Raw genomic sequence first — 25,337 nt, 5'->3', positions numbered from 1 at the left:
GGGCAAAACTAAAGGTTTTAGTTAGACAGAATTATTCAACGGAATCTCTAAATTGCGCAATTGGAACGACTATCCTCTTTCGTTTTTTTTTTTGTTTGACCAATTTCGTTTAAACCTTTTTTTACGCAAAATGCAATAAAAGCAAGTGTTTAAAATAAATCAGACAATTAGAAAATAGATTCACTAATCGGATAAACTTATGTGAGCATGGCTGAAAGTTCTATTTAGCTAGTAATATTCCACGGAAGATCAAAAACGAGGAATATGTAAAATAGAACTTGAATTCGTCAGTATATTTACGGTATATTTTTAATATGAGACGGTATGTTTCGGTATATTTCTGACGGTCGGCCTGCTCAATCTAAAAAAAGAAAATAGCAACTCGACTCCTATAATTTAAATAGTTACTCCGTTTCGCGGCGTTTTTACTTAGGCGTGTAACATAAAAAACCCATCTTATTGTGTATGTTAATAATTAAAAAACATAAAAATTTACAAACGTGATGTGTCAAGGAGTTTAGATGTTTAATGCGGTCAGGAACGGAACTTGATGTGATGTGATATGATATCATCTATATTCGTATAAACAAGTGGCTCCCCTTGTCCACGCCCACGCATACAACCAACTAGTCCATTTATAAAATTGAAGCTACGTTTTTAGTATCAGAATCAATATATTCGAGTGTATAAGGGTAATCTGTTTAAAGGCTTGTCATATGTACATATGTATGTATGGATATCTATTCATGCATACATATATATATCTATTCCAATGCCAATGTGGCCAATACCACTGCAAATACGCAGGGTACGCTTACATGTACGTCATGACGTATGACGTAAGTTTCTGTCTGAGGTGTCGATGACATATCGCTGGGTTGTGTTGTCCTTTGCGTTGCCGCCACTTTTCAGTGCAAAAATTTGTACAAAATTGAAAACTTATTAAGTGTGTTGGTATGTGCATGTGATTAGAAAACACAATTCAAAAGAAAACGCATTCAATATTACGGGACTCTACATCATATGTATATTTTTGTTACAAGGCGTGGTACTCTTTTCTATGTACATAATAATTTGTGTGTGTACGCGCTTAAGTATATATTCATACATTTATAATATATAAGACGGATAAACGGTACATACATACATATGTATGTACATTTCACAAATATGCGCATACATGTGTATATCTTTATTCCCTTACGAAACCATGCAACGCTGAAAAGAAAATATTTGCAACCGTGAAGTACATTTGAGAAAAGGTTTAGGAATATTTCTTTTAATAAATTTCCATTTAAGAAAAGATCGGAATGGCCATCTGTTTGCCATATGTCACTTACACCTGAAATCGTACATATCTACATAAATCATCGGTCCGGGCCGAAGCTGACCTTTCTTACTGCTGTAGAGTTCTTAGATATACATATTTATTATGTACATACGTACAAACGTGCATGCGTTTGCAAGAATTTTATTCCGCCTTAGCTTGAACAAGCAATGACAAGTATACATACTTATTTACCTTTAATTTATATACATACATACACAAACTAGTATATGCATAAGGACGTAATTCTATTTTTGGATACAGATACCTCATCACTGATTCGTCTGGTATTTACCGTTCGGAATTAGTTAGTACCGGTATTGTTTGACGTCATTAGATTGTGGAAGACAGCTGATTGTGAGACACTTCTTCATTATCTTAAACGAAAACCATATCTCTGCTATCGCACAACAGACGAAGCCGGATCGTTCCAATTCGTTCTAGATAGTTGTCATTTTGTCATTCACTATCTTTACACAAAATAAAATACGAGTATGAGACTGTCCGAAATAGTTCGTGCTAGAACTTTGGTAACTTCAGTACCTTAAAAATATCTATGTGGTATGCAAATACCATCTGCACCCAGCACCCAAAAATTGTTTTCACGAGCAATTAAAAAAAAATTCGTTTTATTAAAAAGATTTGAAAGTTACATACATATACTCTAAGTAGTTGTTCTTCAGACACCCGGTACTCAATTTATTTTCGTTTAAATATCTACATATTAAGTAAAAAGAGGCGAAATACGCATGTAGTTTGCATTCAAGGTGTGGGAATGAGAGTGTGAACGAGTACGATCACCAGCGGGAGCGAGCGAGAGGTGGGTGGAGAGAGGGGTCGTGTTCTATATAGAGGTCAGCAACATCTGGCAGCTTGTTTTCCTCATTCTCGGATTAATAATAAAGATCCGATGGTGACAATTTGTTGTCGTTTTACCCGCTTCCGATCGCTATGATTTCAATGCATGATATTTCGGTATGTTCAAAACCCTAAGCAAACTGGATCTTGTCACAGGATGTGATGTGCACACATAATCTCCTATAGCAGTCGCTGTAATGTGCCATGCATTTTCATGAAGTTCATACACTACTGGCCAAAAATAAGTATATCGGTGTCGTGCTAGTTTGTTATGGTATAGCTTGAATTCTTATAAATGTATGGATGCCAATTGTTTATATATGGAATGGTTACAGTCTTGCCAAATATTTAAATCAAAAATTAAAGTGGGGAATCACCTTTATAAAATTCTATGCTTAAATTTTTGTTGGATGAGCATTTTTGGTCTGGCCAAAATAATAAGTACACTGGTGTTATTTATAAATTTTAAAGGATTTGGTCTAGGATTGTTGGTTTTTATTGAGTTCTTTCATATTTAAGTACATGAGAGTTAAAAAAAATTCTTTAGATAGGCCGTACTGCTGAAGAAAAGAAGTTTCCATAAGTCGTCAAAAAGAAAGGAAAATTCTCCGGGAAATTGCGAAAAATCCTGGACGTTCGGTATTTTTTATTCAGAATGCTTTAATATCTAAAGTGCTTATTGAAAATCGAGGATGGAAGAAGAAATCTTTACAAACAACGGACACCCGCATCATCAGTCTTGCAAAAAAGGATCAGTTCATATCTTCCAAGCCCATATATGTACGCTCAAATTGGCAAAGAAAAATCAGGTCTGATGGTTCGTCGGAGACTTCAATATACAGACCTAACAGGACGTATAGTCGAAAAGTTCCCTTACTCTGAGTAAAAAATTTGAAGATGAGGCAAAAAGTCGTTGAAAATCATTTGGCATGGTCTGGGTCAGATGGGTCTTAAAAGTGGAATAATATATTATTGAGAGACGAAACAAAAATAATTCTTTTTGATAATGACTCCAGAAGATGTATACATCGACCCAAAGGCAAAGAATTCGACTTCCGGTACACAAAGAAAATGGTTAAGAACGGAGGCCGATGTATAGGTATCTAGGGCTATTTTTCTTGGCATGGCGTTGAGCCGATACATTGCATAACCTATCATGTGATCCGATTCGGGTATAAAAACATATTGACAGACATTATCCAACCTTATGCTGAGGGAAACATGCCCTTGAGATGGGTCTTTCTACCGGAAATGACCCAAAGCACACCTCAAAGGTTATAAAGGCTTGGTTTACGGGAAAAAATGTAAACGTTATGGCTTGGCTAAGTCAGTCTCTTGACTTAAACCCATTTGAAAACCTTTTGGGGTGACTTAAAACGTCGAATTGGTAAAAATGCTTTTCGAATCAAAAAAAAATTGTGGAGAATTTGTGCAAAAAACGTGGTGTGAGATTCCAGTGGAGACTTTCCGCAAACTTATTGCTAGTATGCCAAGAAGAATGGCCCGAAGTCATCCAAAATAAGTGTTGCTATATAGGATACTAGTAACAGATTATAAATTATAAGAAAAAAATGGAAAAATTTTGATACGCTTTTAGCTTTTCGCTTTGGAGAATTTCTGTACTTATTATTTTGGCCAGCCCTTGTTTATGTTTTTAAGGTTTAATCGGTCATAATATATATATTTGAAATGAAAAATGCTTATGATAAACATTTTTCTAGTCTATTGTAGGTTAGAAAACTAAAAGTAAATTTGATTTTTTAATTATGTTTATAAGAAAATTTTTATAGGACGTGAAAGAAAGCTCATAAGCGTGTACTTATTATTTTGGCCAGTAGTGTATATGTATTTAAATACGTAGTGCCTGGTAATAGACGAGTCGATATAGCCATGTCTGTCTGTTCGTCCGTCCGCCCCGCTGAGAGCCTAGATGCTAGATGCCGGAGACAATTAGAGCTGGAGCAACCAAATTTGACTACTGTTGCAAGTGTATTTCCAAATTTGGGTCCCCCCTCACAAAGGGGGGGGAGTGCCATCTACAAATTTGAAGATACGCGAAAACCAAAAACGCGTAATCTTAGAAAATGATGATGTCTAGCAGATTGACATCTGGATTAGAATGGATCATTATAGCCAGAAGTAATAAATTAAATTTCAGTGGCTATTCAACGCCTTCCACGCGCTCTGTCGAGATAAAACGCCTGATGTTAGTGTGAGAAAAGAAAAAAAGCAATTTAAAATTTTGATTAACCAGTCATTCTCGAAAAATTTTCGCAATTTGCTTCGGATTCCTGTCTTGTAAACAAGTTAGTTAAATTCAGGATAAATACATTTCTCCGGAAAATTAAGAAGTTAGGCTTGTAGAAGTTGTAAATAGTCCTCTCTGAACTGAATAACATAAATTTTTTGTAGAGGACCAACGTGCTACCATGTAAAGCAGCTTCAGACCATAGTAATAAGGAATAATATGAAATATTGAAATATTATGATCTGACTGGTTAATCAAAATTTTAAATTGCTGGAGTGGTTATCTCAAAGAACCGACCTTAATCCGATTGAAAACCTACGGTCAATCGTGAAACGACGGCTTGAGCACTACGAATCAGCGCCATCTAACCAAGGCGATCTCTGGGGATGTATAGATGCGGAGTGCAATCCTATTTCAAAAGATATTTTTGGGAATTTGATAGAGAACATTCCAAACCGTATTAAAAAAGTATTATCTAATATGGGTCTATGCGCAAAATATTAATATTATGATTTACTTTAATTTTTATGAAAAAGTGCAAAACCGAGTACATGTGAGTTCTTTTGGTTTTTTACTTTTCATTCTTTGAAAAATTTTTACTCGTTCTTGTAATTATTGTTTATTTGTTAAGAATACAAGTATTTATATGGGGCAGAAATTTGGTTTCTTTTGCTTTATTCGTTTGCCTGTTATGGGAGGCTAAAGTCAGTGATTATGAGTATGTACTCACACTTTTGTATGTATACAAATCTCGCAAACGGCTCGACCGATTTTTATAAAAGTTTTGTTTTTGCCAAAAAATTCATTTTTCTCTTTCGCATCACCAAACGACATAAACTATTCTGAATAAATTACATAAATCATAAACTCAAATATATGTATGTTTACTTACTGAGTACTGGGTATAAAGAAAAGCCGCGGACCTAGGAGCGGCTCTTTATGTTCCAGCTCGTCTTTAATTTGTAGTCGTAATTTTTTTGTAAACTAAAGAGCTTATAAATTAATTTTTAATTATCCTCTTACCCAAACAACAATCAGGGAATAAATTTGGAAATAGTCTTAATATGATGTTAATATATCGAGTTTCATTTATAGTTTCTACAATAACAAATGGCCACCATAGATGGAAGACCGGCGCAATATGGAATATCACTTAAGCAATTACGCGAGCTCATGGAGCATCGCGGACGGGAAGGTGTAGCGATGATTGGTGAATTTGGTGGTATTCACGAACTCTGCAAAAAGTTATACACATCTCCGAATGAAGGAAAGTACTTTCATAGTACACACTGTGCTTAGGTTCACGTTATATTCATTTTAGGTTTAAGTGGCTCGAAGGCTGACGAAGAGCACAGACGCGAGACATTCGGCTCGAATATAATACCACCGAAGCCACCAAAAACCTTTCTTACACTGGTCTGGGAGGCACTTCAGGATGTAACACTTATTATTTTAGAGGTAGCTGCGTTAGTATCGCTTGGTCTATCTTTTTATAAACCCGCCGACGATGAAGCACGTAAGTGTTGGATTTCTTGATCCCACCTGTGGCAGTTGCCAGCTGGCAGCCGAATCTAACGATTCTATATATGTATTTTGACACAGCTGTACTACAAGAGGAGGAAGAACACCATGGCTGGATCGAAGGCTTGGCCATTCTCATATCTGTTATTGTAGTTGTGATAGTGACAGCCTTTAACGATTACTCAAAAGAACGACAGTTCCGGGGCTTGCAGAACCGCATTGAGGGCGAGCACAAGTTTTCGGTTATCCGAGGGGGTGAAGTGTGCCAAATTTCGGTTGGTGATATTCTCGTAGGCGACATTGCACAGATTAAATATGGCGATCTGTTGCCAGCCGACGGTTGCCTTATACAAAGTAATGATCTAAAGGTAAGGCTACTTCCTATTAGATTTTCTTTTATGTATTTTAATGTGCCCTTGTGTTGTCCATAAAGGTTGATGAATCCTCGCTAACTGGTGAATCTGATCATGTAAAGAAAGGCCCAGATGTTGATCCTATGGTTCTATCCGGCACACACGTGATGGAAGGCAGTGGAAAAATGATTGTCACCGCTGTTGGTGTCAACTCTCAAGCGGGTATTATTTTTACACTCCTTGGAGCCGCTGTCGATGAGCAGGAAGCTGAAATCAAAAAGATGAAGAAGGGTATGTATCACAAAACATATGTCACAATAGTATTTCATATAAGATCGACAGTGATTGAGAAAGGTAAATGTGATAAATCTGGCTATAACTTCAATTCCAAACCAATCATTTGATGTATGAATGTACTAGTATGTTAGTGTAAAACACGTCATAAATCTTGTGGAAATTGCTAAACATTTGAATTAGCTATAGTAAAACCTATCTCACTAAACTGCTACAAATATTTATATTATACATATATTTATTATTTATTTATTTTTCGTTGTTCCTATTTTTTCATATTCCAATTGTCATACGAATTGCGAATTGCATGATGTGAATTGATTGATCCATCATTGAACTCCTCCATCTACCCCAATCAACCAACCAACCAACCGACCAATCAATCAACCAATAAACCAATCTACCAACCAATGTACCTGTACCAAATTAAAACCTCGATCTCGACTCGGGCAAAACAATAAACAAAAACCCAACAAAAATACAAATCTAATAAACCCCAAATAAAATTAATCGAATTGACTAAAATGGAATAATAACTAAACGACATGCAAATCACTATTGATATTCAGAAGCTAAAAAGGCCAGCAAACAAGCAAACAAGAGTCTGACAGGTGAATCACTTCGTAATTATCTTCGTGTTATGATTTTGTTTGTAATCTTACCTCATATGTATATACAGTGATAAGGTTCCCTATATGCCCTATATACATATACATGTACATATGTATCTTAAGTGAAATCTTTACTGCCAAAAAAGTGCCTAATCTGCTTATTTACGAAGCATGATTAAAGTAGTCGGCAAAACGAGAAAATATCACTTTCTGCCTCAGAGACGAGCTTAGTTGAGCGAAATCATCTTTAACCAAGCCCCTTCTTAGCTTTGGAAAATATAAAATCTACATGCAATACGCGCAACCACACTACTAATCGATCGTCCAAGACGATCTAGGATCTTGGCTCCATCCAATATTTAATCGTTGATATTGACAGTGCATACAGAATGCTAAGACTGTCTCTGTCTCGTAGGTATTCTTTTGTATTAAGAATAGAATTGAATATGCTAAACTTGAGAGCATTTCAAAACTACACCTGAAACCGGATTTATTTTCGCCATCACTGTATATACATATGGACGTCCGTTACCCCACCCCAGTCCGATACTTTGCCAAAGCTCTTGCTATATTGCAAAAATTACTTATTACACGATTTGAAAGCAGATGAGTATACTGTACAGTAAGCCTGTTTATCAGTCATTTATCCGTAAAGTTGTATGTGATAGAAGCTATGTAGTAAATAATTGAACATAATACTTATTTGCGGACCACGCAGGTGAAAGCGATGGTCGAACCCCAATGAAGGGGACCCAAACCCAAGCGTCGTCGCAGCGACAGCCAGTCAGCGAGGGAACCAAGTCCGAGTCAGATGGAAACCATGTGCCGCAATCATCCTCGACATCCGCACCCGCTGAAACAGGACACAAGAAGGAAAAGTCTGTGCTGCAGGCCAAGCTGACGAAACTAGCTATACAGATCGGCTACGCTGGCTCAACCATTGCCGTGCTGACGGTTATAATTTTGATAATTCAATTCTGCATTAAAACGTTTGTAATTGACGAGAAGCCTTGGAAGAACACCTATGCCAATAACCTAGTGAAGCATTTGATAATTGGTGTCACAGTATTAGTAGTTGCGGTGCCCGAAGGACTCCCCCTGGCTGTAACCCTGTCTCTGGCCTACTCGGTCAAGGTCAGTTGGATGTCACATCAAACACATGTACTCGTTTCACAACTGTCTTCTATTCTTTTCTCGTGTCAATAGAAAATGATGAAGGACAACAACCTGGTTCGTCACTTGGATGCTTGCGAAACTATGGGCAATGCCACTGCCATTTGCTCAGATAAGACTGGCACACTTACAACCAATCGCATGACCGTGGTGCAATCCTATATATGTGAAAAACTATGCAAGGTCTTGCCCACACTCAGCGATATACCACAGCACGTGGGAAATTTGATCACAATGGGGATATCAGTCAACTCGGCATACACTTCAAATATCATGGTAATTATCTATATTCTTTACTAATGATTTTCTGTAAATGATCCACTGTAAATTGGGTGTGTTCTTCTTTTGTAAAAAGGGCGGAAAAAACCCTGGCGACCTACCGATTCAGGTTGGCAACAAAACTGAGTGCTCTCTCTTGGGCTTTGTCCAGGCACTGGGAGTCAAGTATCAGTCTATTCGGGACGAAATCCCAGAGGATAAATTCACGCGCGTCTATACATTTAATTCGGTTCGCAAGAGCATGGGAACTGTGATACCTCGACCCAATGGTGGCTATCGGTTGTACACGAAAGGCGCCTCAGAAATTATCATGAAAAAGTGTGTATAATTCGGCTAGCTTCGGCTAGCTAATTCGGTCAGTTTGCTATAATTTTTTTTTTGTCTACAGATGTGCTTTTATTTACGGCCACGAGGGCACCTTGGAGAAGTTTACAAGGGACATGCAGGAGAGATTGATACGCGAAGTCATTGAGCCAATGGCATGCGATGGTCTGCGCACCATATCTGTTGCCTATCGAGACTTTGTGCCTGGGAAAGCAGCTTTGAACGAAGTCCACATTGATGGCGAACCAAACTGGGACGATGAGGAAAACATCATGGCAAATCTTACCTGCCTTTGCGTCGTTGGCATTGAAGATCCAGTGCGTCCCGAAGTCCCGGACGCCATCCGCAAGTGCCAGCGTGCTGGCATTACTGTCCGTATGGTTACCGGAGACAATATCAATACGGCACGCTCAATTGCCAGCAAATGCGGTATCTTGCGTCCCAACGATGACTTTCTCATTCTGGAAGGCAAAGAGTTCAACCGGCGCATTCGGGATACCAATGGCGATGTAAGTGTTGCCCTTCTACGCCTCTGCCTCTGACCCTCGAAATTAAACAACTAATTTGTTCATCCGCACAGATTCAACAACATCTTATAGACAAAGTGTGGCCCAAATTACGCGTTTTGGCCCGCTCATCTCCCACTGACAAATATACATTGGTTAAAGGTATGTACAACAGTCGAAAAAAAGTCCATGCCAATTGGAATTCCGAGTAGCTTACAGTAGATACGAGTTCTGCTTTATCACAAATAGAACTTCAATTGCTTTATAGGTATCATTGACAGCGCAGTAAGTGAGAATCGTGAAGTGGTTGCTGTGACAGGCGATGGAACTAATGACGGTCCAGCTCTAAAAAAGGCCGATGTGGGCTTTGCCATGGGTATCGCTGGCACAGACGTTGCCAAGGAAGCCTCTGATATCATACTAACCGACGACAATTTCAGCAGTATTGTCAAGGCTGTGATGTGGGGCCGGAATGTCTATGACTCCATAGCGAAGTTCTTGCAGTTTCAGTTGACAGTCAACGTGGTCGCTGTTATTGTTGCATTTATTGGCGCCTGCGCTGTGCAGGATTCCCCTCTCAAAGTATGTCTTTGTAAAGAACTGTCCTGGCAATAAACTCTAAGCTAAACTCCATCCAATCATTCATTCTAGGCAGTGCAAATGTTGTGGGTTAACCTCATAATGGATACATTAGCATCGCTTGCCTTGGCCACTGAGCTTCCGACACCAGATCTATTACTCCGTAAACCATATGGTCGAACAAAACCCTTAATTTCCCGCACAATGATGAAAAACATTTTGGGCCAGGCACTTTATCAGCTGTTTATAATATTTTCGCTGCTCTTCGTTGGTGAGTTATACTCTATATACATAATATGTATAGATCTTTGACTAATTTGTTAAACTAATTGTAGGCGATTTGATACTCGATATTGAATCCGGTCGCGGCCAAGAGCTTAACGCTGGCCCAACACAGCACTTTACCATTATTTTCAATACGTTTGTCATGATGACCCTTTTCAATGAAATAAATGCCAGAAAAATCCATGGGCAGCGCAACGTCATTGAGGGACTTTTGACGAATCCCATATTCTACACTATTTGGATATTCACTATGATATCGCAGGTATGTCGTATTGTCTAATTGTTGGATATGTATATGTGAAATCGTTAACTGGTTAATCTATTCACTGTAAGGTTCTAATCATTCAATATGGAAAAATGGCTTTCTCAACAAGAGCTCTATCGCTAGACCAATGGCTCTGGTGTGTATTTTTTGGAATCGGTACACTTGTTTGGGGACAACTAATTACCTCTGTGCCTACGAGAAAATTGCCCAAAATACTATCGTGAGTAAATGTTCCTTGTTATAAAGCTTATAAGACCAACACACGCTTTTCAATGGACCTCGGCTTAAAAAGTTAGATAATTCCATATATGCACAGATGTAAGTGCATATGTGCAAAGCCACTCCACTTGAATAAGAATTAGGAAACCGAACGGATCAAGAAAATGACTTCAGCACAAATACCTAACCTGAGAATCCGTCAACATCATTACCTATGTACGAGTATGATGTAGATTAATTAATCGAAACAGTGCCGTGCTTAGGTAAAATTTGTTATTTAGCTATCGCTCGCAATAGAGATTTTTGGAAGTTGGACTGCTTCTTTGCCTTTGGCTCAGCCTTAGCTATATTGGAATACGTATTCTATATTGTATTTATTTTTTCGTTTCTGTTCACGTTGGAATCGTTACGAATATAACTATTTAAGGTATATCATGTATATTTATGTATTATGCTTCAGTATTTTAGATTTTACACAATAAAAGTATTCAAAAATCGGCGATTCTATTCAAACATTTACATTTAATATTTTTGTTAAATAAGTATTTTAAGGCATTAACACGTTTACTTTTAGCTTAATACTAAGCTGACAAAACATTTATGTATGTACAGTAAATGTTCTAAAAAATATATGCAGGCAGTATACGATGAAAGGTACGCGTAGTCTGTTCACTTAAATTCCTGTAAGCAATTGCCCAATATGTAAGTATGTTTAAGTTTTTGAAATTAATGAAATATCAGACATTTTGGTGGTTTTTAAGTCCCAAAGTCAAAATTGATTACATGACGATTTTCCCTTGTATTGTATTATACTTGTATTAGTCTGTCTCCCTTTTGTATTTTCGTGTTCGTATGTAAAATTGTATAGCATATTGTATAACGTTCTCGTACCTATTTTTTTACATATATATTTATGAATATCTAGTCAGTACTGCCACCACTCTCTGAAGTTTCAAATTGACTTGCATCTGCCAAACCAAACATGTGCTGATGCTTTTTTACATTTTATGTAAATAAATATTTTGTAATATTTGAAGAATCCACTAAAACAATCGCTCGTCCAAAAATTCAATTTTTGATTTACAAAATGTACATATACCAAACCAATGGTTCAATAGTTCCCCGGTTTAACACAGAAAAACATGTTTTTTCTTTCCGATTTTAAAATTGATTGTAAATATAGATCAATTCTAGAGGGATACGTGATGTCCAACGTGTTCTTATAATTTCTACACACCCTGGTGGTAAATGTTTTTTCGTCAAGCGCAGAGATTTAAGTTTGTTCGCTGGGAATATTTTGTTTTAGAAACTTTTAATAGTGGCTCGGAGCATAGTCATGTGAATATGGTTGATAAAAACTAATTCGAAATTAAATTCTTACCCTTTAAAACATGTTGTACTTTCTAAAAGAGCAATTTATTTGGAATGAGTTCTACTTAGGAGTGATTACGGAGATTTATTGATCCATATCATAGTTTTTAACTTCAGAGAAAAGTTCGTTTTTCGGTTGAATATTTATATATATAAATATATATATTAGAAATTAGAAAAAAGAAATTACTATCATTTTCGGAATATTTTCTTTAGTTAGTATTCGGTTAAAAAAATTAATTTTAGCGGATACGGCTGCCAAGACCATAAAAAATATCGTATTTTAATACCTCTCAATTGCTAATAAAGCTGGAATGTTCTTTTCGCAGAATGTAACTGTCTGCTTGCGTCATTTGAAATTTCTTTTTGTACCCTCAGTCAGACAGATTTTTTTATTTTAGTAAACTTTTATCTTAAGCTTATTATGAATTGTCGTACGGCTTTCATTTCGTTTCTTTGGAAATTAGTCTTCCCAAAACTGCCCAAGACCAAAACAGGAGTTTAAACGGTGCTTTTTTGGCCGACCACGGTTCCAGTTACCTTGAACCGAGCAACAGTACGTTTTTTGATGTAAGCTGTTTTATTTTTGCAAAAGTAAACTTTAGGCAACGTGAATCTTGTAAAGTTACTAAAGTACTATATATAGTATAAGTATTATTAATAAGCATCAACAACCGAGTATTTAATCATGTAAATACATATGTATGAACATATGTTTCTTTGTCTGTCTATCAAGATCGTACCATTATATTTAATACAGCAAAATTTGGAACGATTGGTCGCAAAAGTTTTTTAAAGATAATGCAAAGAAACTGGTGTCATTTTAATTTTTTTAACATGAACATGAACATGAAATGTATGTGCATATGCATACAAATATGATACAAATCGGATCACTGTATTATATTATCGTTATGAAGCTAGGGTTTTTATACTAGGCATTTTTGTTGGCCCGCCAGACACCTCTTGAATACCCTCAATAAAATAGATGTAATTTTCAGGTGGGGTCGCGGCCATCCCGAGGAGTACACAGATGCCATGAATTTAGGCGAGGAACGCTTCGACTCAATTGATTCCGATAAGAAGCCGAGAGCTGGACAGATTCTATGGATTCGTGGGCTAACTCGCTTGCAGACTCAAGTAAGTATCACTTTCCACTTGTCCATTTATATTCGTGTCGAGAAATTAAAGTTTACTCTTCGATTAACTAACGAGTTTAAACGTGTGTAGTCATATTTTAATTTATAAATTTAATTTTCGCTTTTTATAATTCATTCACGGATTTTTCGTTAAATTTACATATATTTAAATTGATTTACATTACATGGGTATTTTATGTGCCCTTTTTCATATAACATTCTCATATTTTACACAGATGCCTAGGTATAATTTATTTATTTTGATTTTTTTAGACGCTGACATATTAAATACGTACATCATATGTCTTTGACTTTAGTTTTAAGGCTGGTTTTCCAAAAAACATACATTGTGGTCGCATGGCGAATACCAATGCGACTGCTTTCGATTTTCTGTTATATTTGATATAGAATATTCAACAGATAATACGGATCAATCAATGAAAAAAAGTCAAATAGTCGACTTGTATTAATCAAACTTTTGATTAATTGGCTTTAATTAAGTTATTTTTGTTAAAAATTGGTATACAATATGTTGTATGTTCTATGATTTGCCATTTTCGTTATTTAACTTATTTTTTGTGCTCATTAGTATGTACATATGTACATGTGTTCTGTCAGTAGGTACATTTCTTACTGCGCAGCATAGACACATGGTGGGTTTTCGGCCAAGACAGAGGAGACAGAATAGGATAAATATACATACATACATACATACATACAAAAAAAGAAGTGATAACTAGGCATGGAAATTTTGTTGAAAAGTAAAACTTACATGCATGTCCATACATGTGTGTCCAGCGGAGTAAGTTCAAAGGAGATCTTCCGATTCGGCATGCCGAAGAATTGATTGTCTTTGATTCACTTCCTTAAGCTTCAACACAATAGATACAAATGCACCCGTATCAGTCAGGCATCTGTATATGTACATATGTATGCATGTATGTATGCTGCGAATGAAGTTTCAAATTGTATCCGCTCTATTGATTTGAGGTAAAATTATTGATTAGGGTAGGCCTGGAAATTGTGTTGTGCAATCTTGTTGCTTTTGACTACTATAATCTTTCCAAAACTTTGTAGTTCGATTTATGTATAGCTTATTGTTGCAGTAGACAAATTTGATCACCAGCCACTGCATCTACAGCCCTTTCTCTTGCTCTCTTTCCCTCTTGTTCTTCCACCCCTTTTTTTTCTTTCTCTCTATCTGCCATTCTCTTTGAATCCACGTCTGACTCGTTTCTGTCTGTTTTTTGTACATTTTGATGGATCACGTCTGGATCTACACATTTCCTTTTGTAGTTTTTAAGCCGCCATTTATTAAGCATTTTGCACATCTCCATAACTGATAAACAATACGATTCCCGATTATCCCGACAATTTTCATAAAGAAATATAAAATCAAACCAAAAGAAATTGCCCACTGTGCGTGAAGATAGAATAAACCATTAATGTATGCCTGTTCATACATAACTATTTCAATTTACTCACTATTTGGCTCAAGTTGACCAGCAAAGAAATGCATCCTCCTATAGGAATCATTTTTTATTTACTACGTGATTAGATTGTGTGATTGGAGAATTAATACACGCACACACGTATTCAACTAGAGTGACAGAAACCACTGAAGCACACTCTTACACCATTAGGAAGGCTTAGCATTAACTGAGACTTCAGTAAATGTATCCGTTATACTTATAAAAGATTATATCTGCTCGGCATTACTTACTTTACTTCATTTTTCGATAACTTTCATGTCTTTCTATCCAACTTGTCAACTTTTTAATCGATTTTATATTATTTTATTCAGGTTTGATTTATGATTCAGTTATACATATGTATGTATTTTTTATTTCTTTATTGTTTAGTCCTTTAAAAAATTTAAATTTAAATTCCTTGATAGATGCATGTATTTCATGATGATGATTAGTATTTCAGTTATTGAAAACAAACATTTCTCTGTATACTTTGCATATTCTACTATATACACAATGTACAGCTCCACAATCTTACCAAATATAAACAAATAAATGTATTTGTTTTCGGCACTACCGAAACTAAATATACTCTTTCCTATATCCCTCCATATTGAGTTTAAAAGTACGATGTATAAAGCAGCGTTCCGAAGTTTAAAAGTACGAGGGCTGTATGTAAAAATGTACATACACAGTAGTCTTCCTACTCCAGTTTTTACTCGTTTTTCAGGAGTCCTGAACTCCGGTCCTCTACACCCCTTTTATTACACACTATGTATCTAAATATATTTATGTGTGGTCTTGCAGTATCCTATGCATTTTTAACATTTGAAACTATTTTGTGGATTTATAAAAGAGTATACTACAAATCTGACCTACAAGGCAACCTACATAACAATTAACTAGTCTCCTCAAACCTATGCAAAAAAAACTTTAAAATATTATACAAATTGATAATATTCATTTCATATTTTTCGTCCTTTTAAAATGCTAAAATCCAATCCTGAATGTTTGATTGAACGAATAATCAATAAAAATAATTGTGTATCTACTATAATAAAAATCATATAATATATCGACAAATAATACAAATAAACATTAACAAAAATTAAATAATCAAACAATAACCTGACGTCTGAATCTTGTAATACATACATCATAAACATTGATGAATTGATAACCCAAACCGTCAAAACCGTGCTTCATAATTGAAAACTCGCGCAAACTCAACTAACGACCAGATTTCAGTACCGGTAAGAATTGTCTATATGATTTAATGTATTGGCAGCTAGACAGTGTTTTTTGTATAACAAAACCCATCCTGCTCCCTATTATATTTATTTTCAATTCCCATTCAATTACACACATGCACACCTAGACATCGACGTTTTGTTGAATGTTTTCGCGTATATTTAGTATACTACAAATGTATGCATTTTTCTCTGCCACTTTCACTATATCGAGTAGAGTCGCTACAAACAACATACATTTATTTATAAAGAACATACGTACAGCACTCATTTGTGTGTGTTTTTTGACTAGTTTTGTTTGCTTTGGCTACTGTAAATACATAACTAATGAAATTTATAGTATTCTGGAATACGGCATACTTAATGGTTTTACATGTCTACAAAACATTATTGTTCAATCGTAGCATCTTTTATCATTTTGTGTGAGTGTGGTTGCTTGTTTCGAAGGGGGGCTATAATAATATCATATACATCGTTATTGAAAATAAAATGTCCCTATCAAGCCTTTATTAAATTAAAAAACAAAAAACCTGACACGTGGACATCTTTTGTGCAGCCACACCATTTCTTTTTTGTTTTGTGCTTATATATACAGGGGTGGTCAAAAGTATTTACACAACGAGTTTTTTTTTGCATGTTAAATTTCAGGAACTTTTTCCTGTGTTGAAAGATAATTAAAAAAAAAACTTTTAGGCCAAAAAGATTGATCTACTAGCAATTGAATGAGAGAATAATTGGAAAAGATAACTGTTTGTACGAATAAGGAGAAGCAAATTAAGTGATGCTTATCAGTTGTCAAAATTATTTACACACATTTTTAATGCTGCAGAAGTATTTACACAAAACTTTAAGTTAATTTTTTATTATGATTTAATGATTTTTTTTAAATTTGTTGGATGAATAATAATAATAATGATTAATATTTTGTAATTCCACCTTTGGCATCAATAACTGCTTGCAACCTGGCTGGTACTGATTCCACTAAGTGGCGAGCATATCCAAGTTCCAATTTCGACCAAATTTCCTTTACTTCCTCGATGGTAGCGTCGCGTTTTCGGTTTTTATCAATTGTTCTTTGTCCTTTAATAAGCGACCAAACATGTTCTATGATATTGAGATCAGGGCTCTGCGCAGGCCAGGGAAGAAGAGCCACATTGAGATCTCGTACAAATTTTGTAGGTGCCGATCCCTTGTGGCATGGAGCATTGTCTTGCTGTAAAATCCAGTCGGAGATGGGAAATAGCCTGTCACCAGACACAAAAGCATGGTCATTCAGTATAACGAGATACCGGGTCTGATTCAGAGTGCCTTCTATTGGAACAAAGTCTCCAAATCCGTAGTAAGACATGCACCCCCAGAACATCACTGTGCCTCCACCAAATCTGTTTAATGGTTGCACTGCACTTTGTTTTTTTGCTTGTCGTAGATGCATAAATCTTTTACAGAATGAGCCTTGGAACTGGAAAGCTACTTCATCTGTCCATAAAACATTGTACCAAAACTCCTTTGGTTTTTTAACGTATTCCAATGCGAATGAGAGGCGTTTTGCTTTATTTGCCTCGGAAATTTCTATTATTTTTCGCACTGTATACGTTCGTATGTCGATCGCCTTCAATCTCCGACGTATTGTAGCATCACAGACTTTTTTGCCAATCAATTGTTGCGAATCTGCAGACAATTTAACTGGGCTTATCGACGGATTTTTATCGACTATGCCAATTAAACGTCTACATTCCCGTTCATCCATCGCTTGTTTCCTTCCACTTCTTTTTCAATTCTGTAAATTTCCATTCGTGTCCTTTTTCTTTTCCAGATTATAAACGGTTTTTCTACAAATTTTGTAAGTTTTAGCCAGTTCCGACGCTGAAACCCCGGTTTTAAATTTTGTAACGATCTCGGATCGAGTTTCAACAGACAACTCCTTTGTCTTCACCATTTTACTAAGTTAATTTTAAATTTTAAATTAAATTTACTTATTGCAACTGCAATAAACGAAAAAACGACTGCACTAAGTCAAACCAAGTCTAAGAATAAGCTCTAATTTGCATTGTGTAAATACTTCTGAAGCAATGCAAATTTGTGTAAATACTTTTGACAACAGTTCACATGCTTCTATTTTTAGCCCATTAACAGTTATTTTTCTAATTCTTCTTTCAACCAATTCCTAGTAGATCAAGCTTTTTGCCCGTAAAGCTTTTTTTTGTATTTTGATTTCAACAACAACAAAAACAACTCCTAAACTTGAACTTGCGAAAAAAAACTCTTTGTGTAAATACTTTTGACCACCTCTGTATATATAACTATACGAGTTTCGAAAATTTCAACTAAATATCCCTTGCACTGAGGGTAAAAAATGACAACCCAAAATGACAATGCTGTTCTTAAACCGAGTCAAGCAATTTAAGTCAAGAACAACATGTAGTATGTATACATGTACAATAAAAAACAGCATTAGCAAAACAAGTCTTATCAACGAAACTCGAGTTGAGCATCAATTGCCTCGCCACACGCAATGTATATTGTTTTTGGCGAGTATCGGCGCAGCAGTCCCCGTCAGTCTACACGTGCGCTCTGGCGCCAATCACTTTGTGTTTTTGGCGATGGCATTCTCTTTTGCACTTCTTGGTCCCAGTCTCGAGCCGAGCATCAATTTGCCGCGACATGCCCACGCAATGTATGATGTTTTTGAAATTCTCGGGCATTCTCTTTCGTGTGTACGAAAGATTAAATCATAGACGAAATATATTATAGTAGGTTTGTTTAAAATATTTGTATATATGTATGTACATATGTATGCATGTACCTAATTTGACTCTATTAAGGTACTACGATATCGAAACAATTTCACATATTTAACAACATTTCTTGATCCTATTCGAGTTCGATTATCTAAGCGGATATTTAGACTAAAATAATGGGGCGAAATTATTCGATAGGGGTTATATTTTGTAGTTGTGTAAATCTAAAATTGTTGTGAGTTGCTGCGGACACCGCAACTCTACATTTATACCCGATACTAAGTCAGTATGGCTCTCCTCCGGCAGACGCCGCTAATCTTAAACGACACGACAAAGAGTGCGTGCGAGAGAGACAGAAAATCAGTCTGAGCGTGACGTCGGGCGCTGAGTAGCCACAGAAAATTGATTTCTTGCTTTTGGCTACAAAAATGTTCCGATCTGATCCAGATTCAGCAATATGATAGATATGGTCATTATCTATGATTCTCGAATGTGCAATATTGTGGATGCAACAGATTTTCGTCCTTTGTGGGGGCGGAAGGGGGTGGGGCGAAATTCTGAGATATACGTTTTATAGTGAGATCTAACAGAAGTGCGGATACCAAATTTGGTTACTCTAGCCTTAATAGTCTCTGAGATTTGTGGATGCCCCAGATTTTCGTCCTTTGCGGGGGCGGAAGGGGGTGTGGTGAAATTTGGACACGAAACGGTCAAGGTCCGATATCACAGGAGTGTGGATACCAAATTTGGTTGCTCTGGCTCTTATAGGTTCTGAGATCCTTGAACTCACATTTTGCAATTGGCAAAACCGACCATGAAACCTGTGTGTTAGAGAGAGACAGAGCGAGAAAGAATGAAATTGTTTTCTTGATTCTGGCTATAATAATTATACGATCTGGTTGAGATTTTACACTCTAGAACATATAGTCATCCTCTACGATTCTGCGTTTTTGGTTTTATCGTATCTTTAAAAATGTAGATGCCACAGATTTTCGTCCTTTGTGTGGGCGGAAGTGGGCGGGGCGAAGCTTTGAAATATACTTGTAGCAGTGACATATCACAGAAGTCTGGATCCAAAACATCGTTGCTCTAGATCTTATATTCTTTGAGCACTAGGCGCTGAAGGGGGCGGACAGACGGACGGACGGACGGACGGACGGACGGACGGACGGACGGACGGACAGACGAACAGACGGAAAGACAGACAGGGCTCAATCGACTCGGCTATTGATGCTGATCCAGAATATATATACTTTATGGGGTCGGAAACGATTCCTTCTGGACGTTACACACATCCGCTTTTACCACAAATCTAATATACCCCAATACTCATTTTGAGTATCGGGTATAAAAAAACAGCGGGTACATTAAAATACTATTGGATAAATTTAGCTTTTGATTCTAACAAATTCGCAGAACGTTAAACCCACTAAGATCCTTGTAGCGGGAATGATTAACATTATACCGCTTCTCAATAAAAAAAAAAAACAATACGCTTCGACTTAAAAATATAAAAAAAGATCCGACAGTCTGTTGAACATTTTGTTTAGTGCAAAATCATATTTTGCGCTGAAGAAAAATGAAACTCACAGCCCTGCAGAAAAATTATTCCTTTTGAGAATAGCCCGAAACCACACGATGTTTTTACTCTGTGCGTGTGACGCTGCACACTTCTGGCTTATACCATGCAGTGGCTTCGAACCTGAGCATGTTTCTGAAACGCAGAAAAGGGGGTAGGTTTGGCTACATAGTAGAGCATACGAGTATATGTACATATGATATGTATGTATGATCAGCATCTCCAGGTGCATTTGTTGAGCGAAAAGAAATTTGGTTAAGACAATTGGAACAAATGTACATGTTGAACTGTAGCTTATGTGTGTTTTATCCATAGATAGTCGATCGGTCAGTCTGCAAGGGTATCGAAGTCTTTGGATCCCGAAGTTAGCCTACTCTTTTGTTATTTTCTGATTACTATATATAATTCGTATAGGATTTTCTTGAAACTGTGACTACAGACGATTTTGTATTATCTGTTTTTAACCCAATGAAATAGAGACACACATACATATACTCGTACACATGTATCGAAACATCTTGCATCATTTGAATTTGATTTAAAAATTTTACTTTAACATTTTAATTTTTATTATAACTATTGATTGAGTGCTTTCAATTGATTTGAAATGATTTTTTTCTAAAGTAATTATGAGATATTTGTTGTTAATTTTTGTAATTTTAAAGCCGGCGGAACCAATTCGAGAGACTGAAGTGTAATTGACAATTGCAATAAAATCAGCAACCGTTCTACATAAACGTTATATAAATACTAAACTAACCTGCAGTTATACTCGCACTCGACACACTCGTACACTCAAATTTACACAGGGACTCTAAAATGTACGAAATTAAAATTGTGTGTATCATTTCATTCAAACATCCATAAGTATGTTGATAATAAATTAAAGCGTTCTAAAGGACTTAACTAAAAAGGAACAGAACACAGAAAAAATATACCCAATAATAACAATGTTATAAACGTAGCTGAATATAAATAGGCGGCGATGGTACTTAGTGAGAACATGGAGGTAGACGTAAAGATGCAAATAATATTTAAGGTAGCAAATGCAGAATTAGCCAGTACCCAGCTACTATTGAACAGAACCAAATCAAAAACTGATGTACTCGTAGATTTATACGTACTTAGCTAGGATTTGCAGCGATTATAAATTTTTATAATTTAAAAAAATTATTAAAAAAAGGGGCAACAAAATATGTATATGCATATATACATTCTTATATACATATGTATGTATGCATAACTTTAAAAACTGAACAAAAATGCATCAATAACCAAAATCCCCATACTTATGATATGTTAACATACACGCCAATTTTCCTTCACAATTATGTCATGGATGGTAACAACGCGCGGTAGAAATTTCTTCAGTGTATAGATTCTAAACTTTAATAAATTGGATCTGAATAGTTCTGCAAAAGAAATGAAAAAATAATATTGGCACCACAATAAAACCACAAAACAAAAACAGTTTCCATCAACAACTACTATTACTACTTTCTACTACAACAAACAACATCAACAGCAACCATCACAACAACGTACAAGGGTCTTCTGCTACGCTCCACATTATGTATGTTACGTACTCTTTCTCTTACTCTGATATCTACTGTACTATCTTCTACTACTACCTACAACACAAAAAAGTCCAGCTCTCTATTTCCTGTAAGCATTCAAACGTACGTAACTATATTTTTATTTCTCTGTATAAGAACGAACCATTGTGCACGTCGATAAAAATACATAGTAATAAATGGTGTCCCTAAATAGTTGACTACTTTTTCAGCATAGTGAGTAGCCCCGTACTGTCCCTCCCTATCTTGCAGCACGTACACAGCCCCACCGTCCCCACCCGTCCGACTGCACAGACTCCGATACCAGAGATAATGTGTCTTAATTGAGAGCACTGGACCTTCTCACCACTGTTTCCGGGGAGGCTATTTCCCCTCAGTACAATTTATTTATAAGCAACAAAGCGATAAATTAATCAATCAACATGGGGGTGTAAGAGTTATGTACATGCATCAAATGTATCTACATGTGTCTTCGGTACCTATCTGTGCGTTAGTTTTATTTAAATCAGAATTACATTTATGGACTGCTTAGCCTCTTTCCTGAGACAGTTTACAAAGGACAAAGGACATAGTTTTATATGTATGTACATATGTTGGATGAATGACTGAATATTTGTGTCTGTAAAACAACCGATGATTAGGCCAAATATCTGAATTCGCTTTATTTGTTTAGTATGTTATCTACCGACACAGTTATCTACTTAGTTGTCACCAATTTTGTCAATATATGTATATTGTTTCTTCCTACATATATGTATTCATATATGGGCATTTCATACATTTCTGTAGCTCACTTGTTATTTTTCGAAAGCAATATTTTAGGTAAGTAGACACAGACATAGTTCAAGGGACCTTAGTGGTAACTGCAGGTTGGTGAGTTTCTCTCATTCCATCTAATTTCGATATTTGATTCGGCTGAATTTAAAACTAGTGTTGAAAATGTTATATTTTTCAGCATAACACATTATTATTATTTTTTTAAATATATTTTTGGAAGTACGCATTTTATACTCATATCCTTGCAAAAATAAATTTAAAATATGTAACTGTCATAAGACAGCACATCACGGAATATTTTTAAAATACCTATATGAGAATATACTGTGATTCCAATATTATGTATAAGGTATAAATATGTATTTCCGATTAAAAAAGCACGAAATATCTCCACTATGCTGTACGAGTAAAATCCAAACGTTTTGCAAAGTTACGAAATATTCGGCAGTCCGAAGACAGAGTTTTTGTTTATTTTTCTTAACATATGTACATATATTACGGTGTTACCCAGCTTCTTCTACTAAACCCAACTAATCCTAAAAGAGTTTTCTTCTGCAGTAGCATGCATACATTTTTAGGGAAGAATGCAAAGATAGTTATACCTCACAGATTAGCTTAATGCTGTTTAAAGCCCGTATCTAGTATCTGTGGCCAATAGTGAGTTACAAATATACATATTATGATTGGTAAAGCTTCCAGAAAATTTATAACACTCGTTCGTCCGCATCGTCCAAAGTTTCATTATTTCAAATGTCCGTGTCCAATGAACGAACAGAAAAATCCCGCACCCGCATGACGCTTCAGCTCTGCACGTACGAGTATGCGTAATTTTAACTCCGTGGTACAGCTTTTTCTGGCGATGCAGCGATGCACTTTGCAGTGATTTAATTAGTTTAAAATTTTTCGAGACTGATCTGATTTTAGTTAAGAGCTTACGTTAAGTCTGCATTTTATTTCTATTTTGATTTTTTATTTAATTATTAATTCCCTTTACTGTGCGTAATTGATGTTTTATGTATGTATGTATATATGTACTAAAGTTAATAAGTACGTATGTATTGACTGCATTGCTATTGCGTTGGTAGTTTTCTTTACGTTTCTGTTTCTGTTCGTTTGTTGTCTAATTTCATTTGTTTCAGTTGCGCGTGATTCGTGCTTTCCGATCGACCTTGGAAGACCTAAACGAACGCCGATCGATGCACAGCTTGCATAGCTTACGCAGTCCTCGGACAGGCGTGCCAGTGGGCGGGGGCCATCCATTGTACAATTTCAATCTTCTGAGCCCAAATTACAACAAGCACCAACATCAACAGCAGCAACAACCACCGCCGCAGCCTCAACAGAATCTGACCAGCGTCCCGCTGCCGTTGGACATATCTTATATTGACGAAGACCCGCAGCAGCATCGAACTTTGCACAATGGACGTACTACATCCATAAACATATCCGGCCCGGTCTCCACCACACAATCTACGCGTGTCCCTGCCATATCCCCAGGTTTCTCCGAAATAGCTCACACTTTGCAACAGCAAGTGCGGAGTAATCACAATGAAACGCACCATTCGAACGGACAGAATGAGACACGAATTTAATAATCTTACTTGTTTCAGCGGCTGTCAGTCAAACACGTATTTGAATTTGAATTGGTATCGGCAAACCTATTCTCGAACCGAATCCCAAATCCGACTGACCATGACACTCTGAACCTGAACCCTAACAGTGTTGCAATAGTCTAAAAATGCTCGTTCTTATTATCTGTATTAGCTTATTTTTTAAATACTTTGTTTTTCGTGCATTTTTCGATCCCAATAACCTATTTATTTATTCTCTTGGGGCTTACATATGTATACATATGCGAAATTCAATTCGGTTCGTCCAGTATAAAATTACGACAATCAAATGCAAATTTACCGATTTTTTTTATCGAAAGATTGGAAGTAAACGAAACCAGCTATTAATGCGTTGGAACGACCGTATAAGTCCAAAACAAATATTTAATTAGCTTACAGGTAGTTTAGTGCATTAGTACAAACATACGTGTAATTCACGTTTTGTCTCGCTTGCTATACCCATGCGCTTTGCTCATCCAATTCAGAGAATCCCTGAGTCTGCAGTATCCAGATAATTATGCAATCTAACAGTAAAATACTTTATACGTTCTAGAATATTTAAGCATGCTTTTTATACTATTACCTTGTTTATTTGTAAAAAAAAAATAATAATAATAACTTAGTAATCGTTTTATTAACTACTGTACATCTAACTGGATCTTGCATATATTTTTTGTCTGTCTGGCTTGAGTGTTTGTATGAATGATCAATATCCTTCAAGGGCCCTCAATTGTCCGTTTCCGGTAGGTATACATACTTATACATATTGTATGAATACGATACACACACGGATTTTTAATGGTGGTTGCTAAGTACTACATATACATATATGTAGAACATGCCTAAATGCGACTCCGGATTATCCTGTTGCCGAATTTAAAACTGGCTAGGGGTATACTGAAAGAATCGCAAACCTTTTTTTTGCTTTTTGCTCCAGAATGATATTAGGAGGTTTTACAATGAAGGATTTTTTATCGGTAATTTAATC

General features: G+C 36.1%; 1 protein-coding gene across 2 annotated transcripts; it reads left to right on the top strand.

The window, feature by feature from the left end:
* The first annotated feature begins 352 nt into the window (after window positions 1-352).
* On the top strand, window positions 353-25,002 carry LOC108164401 (plasma membrane calcium-transporting ATPase 2). 2 transcript variants are annotated; one of them, XM_033394342.1, is made up of 18 exons: window positions 353-463; window positions 5,529-5,700; window positions 5,755-5,949; window positions 6,036-6,322; window positions 6,388-6,598; window positions 7,171-7,212; window positions 7,931-8,346; window positions 8,419-8,661; window positions 8,741-8,982; window positions 9,053-9,497; window positions 9,569-9,656; window positions 9,763-10,076; window positions 10,146-10,344; window positions 10,409-10,620; window positions 10,692-10,843; window positions 13,215-13,353; window positions 16,063-16,074; window positions 23,879-25,002. In XM_033394342.1, exons 2-18 carry the CDS (start codon window positions 5,544-5,546, stop codon window positions 24,329-24,331), a joined length of 3,807 nt encoding a protein of 1,268 aa, XP_033250233.1. In that variant the 5' UTR covers window positions 353-463; window positions 5,529-5,543; the 3' UTR covers window positions 24,332-25,002. The 2 variants fall into 2 exon arrangements, with proteins under 2 accessions (XP_033250233.1, XP_033250234.1); XM_033394343.1 differs by lacking the exon at window positions 7,171-7,212.
* The last annotated feature ends 335 nt before the right edge of the window (window positions 25,003-25,337 follow it).

This window comes from Drosophila miranda, chromosome 5 (genome assembly GCF_003369915.1).
Source record: "Drosophila miranda strain MSH22 chromosome 5, D.miranda_PacBio2.1, whole genome shotgun sequence".
In the NCBI taxonomy this organism is placed as follows: Eukaryota; Metazoa; Arthropoda; class Insecta; order Diptera; family Drosophilidae; genus Drosophila; species Drosophila miranda.
The sequence above is the reverse complement of the archived record's forward strand: the minus strand, read 5'-3'. Positions and strand labels throughout refer to the sequence as shown.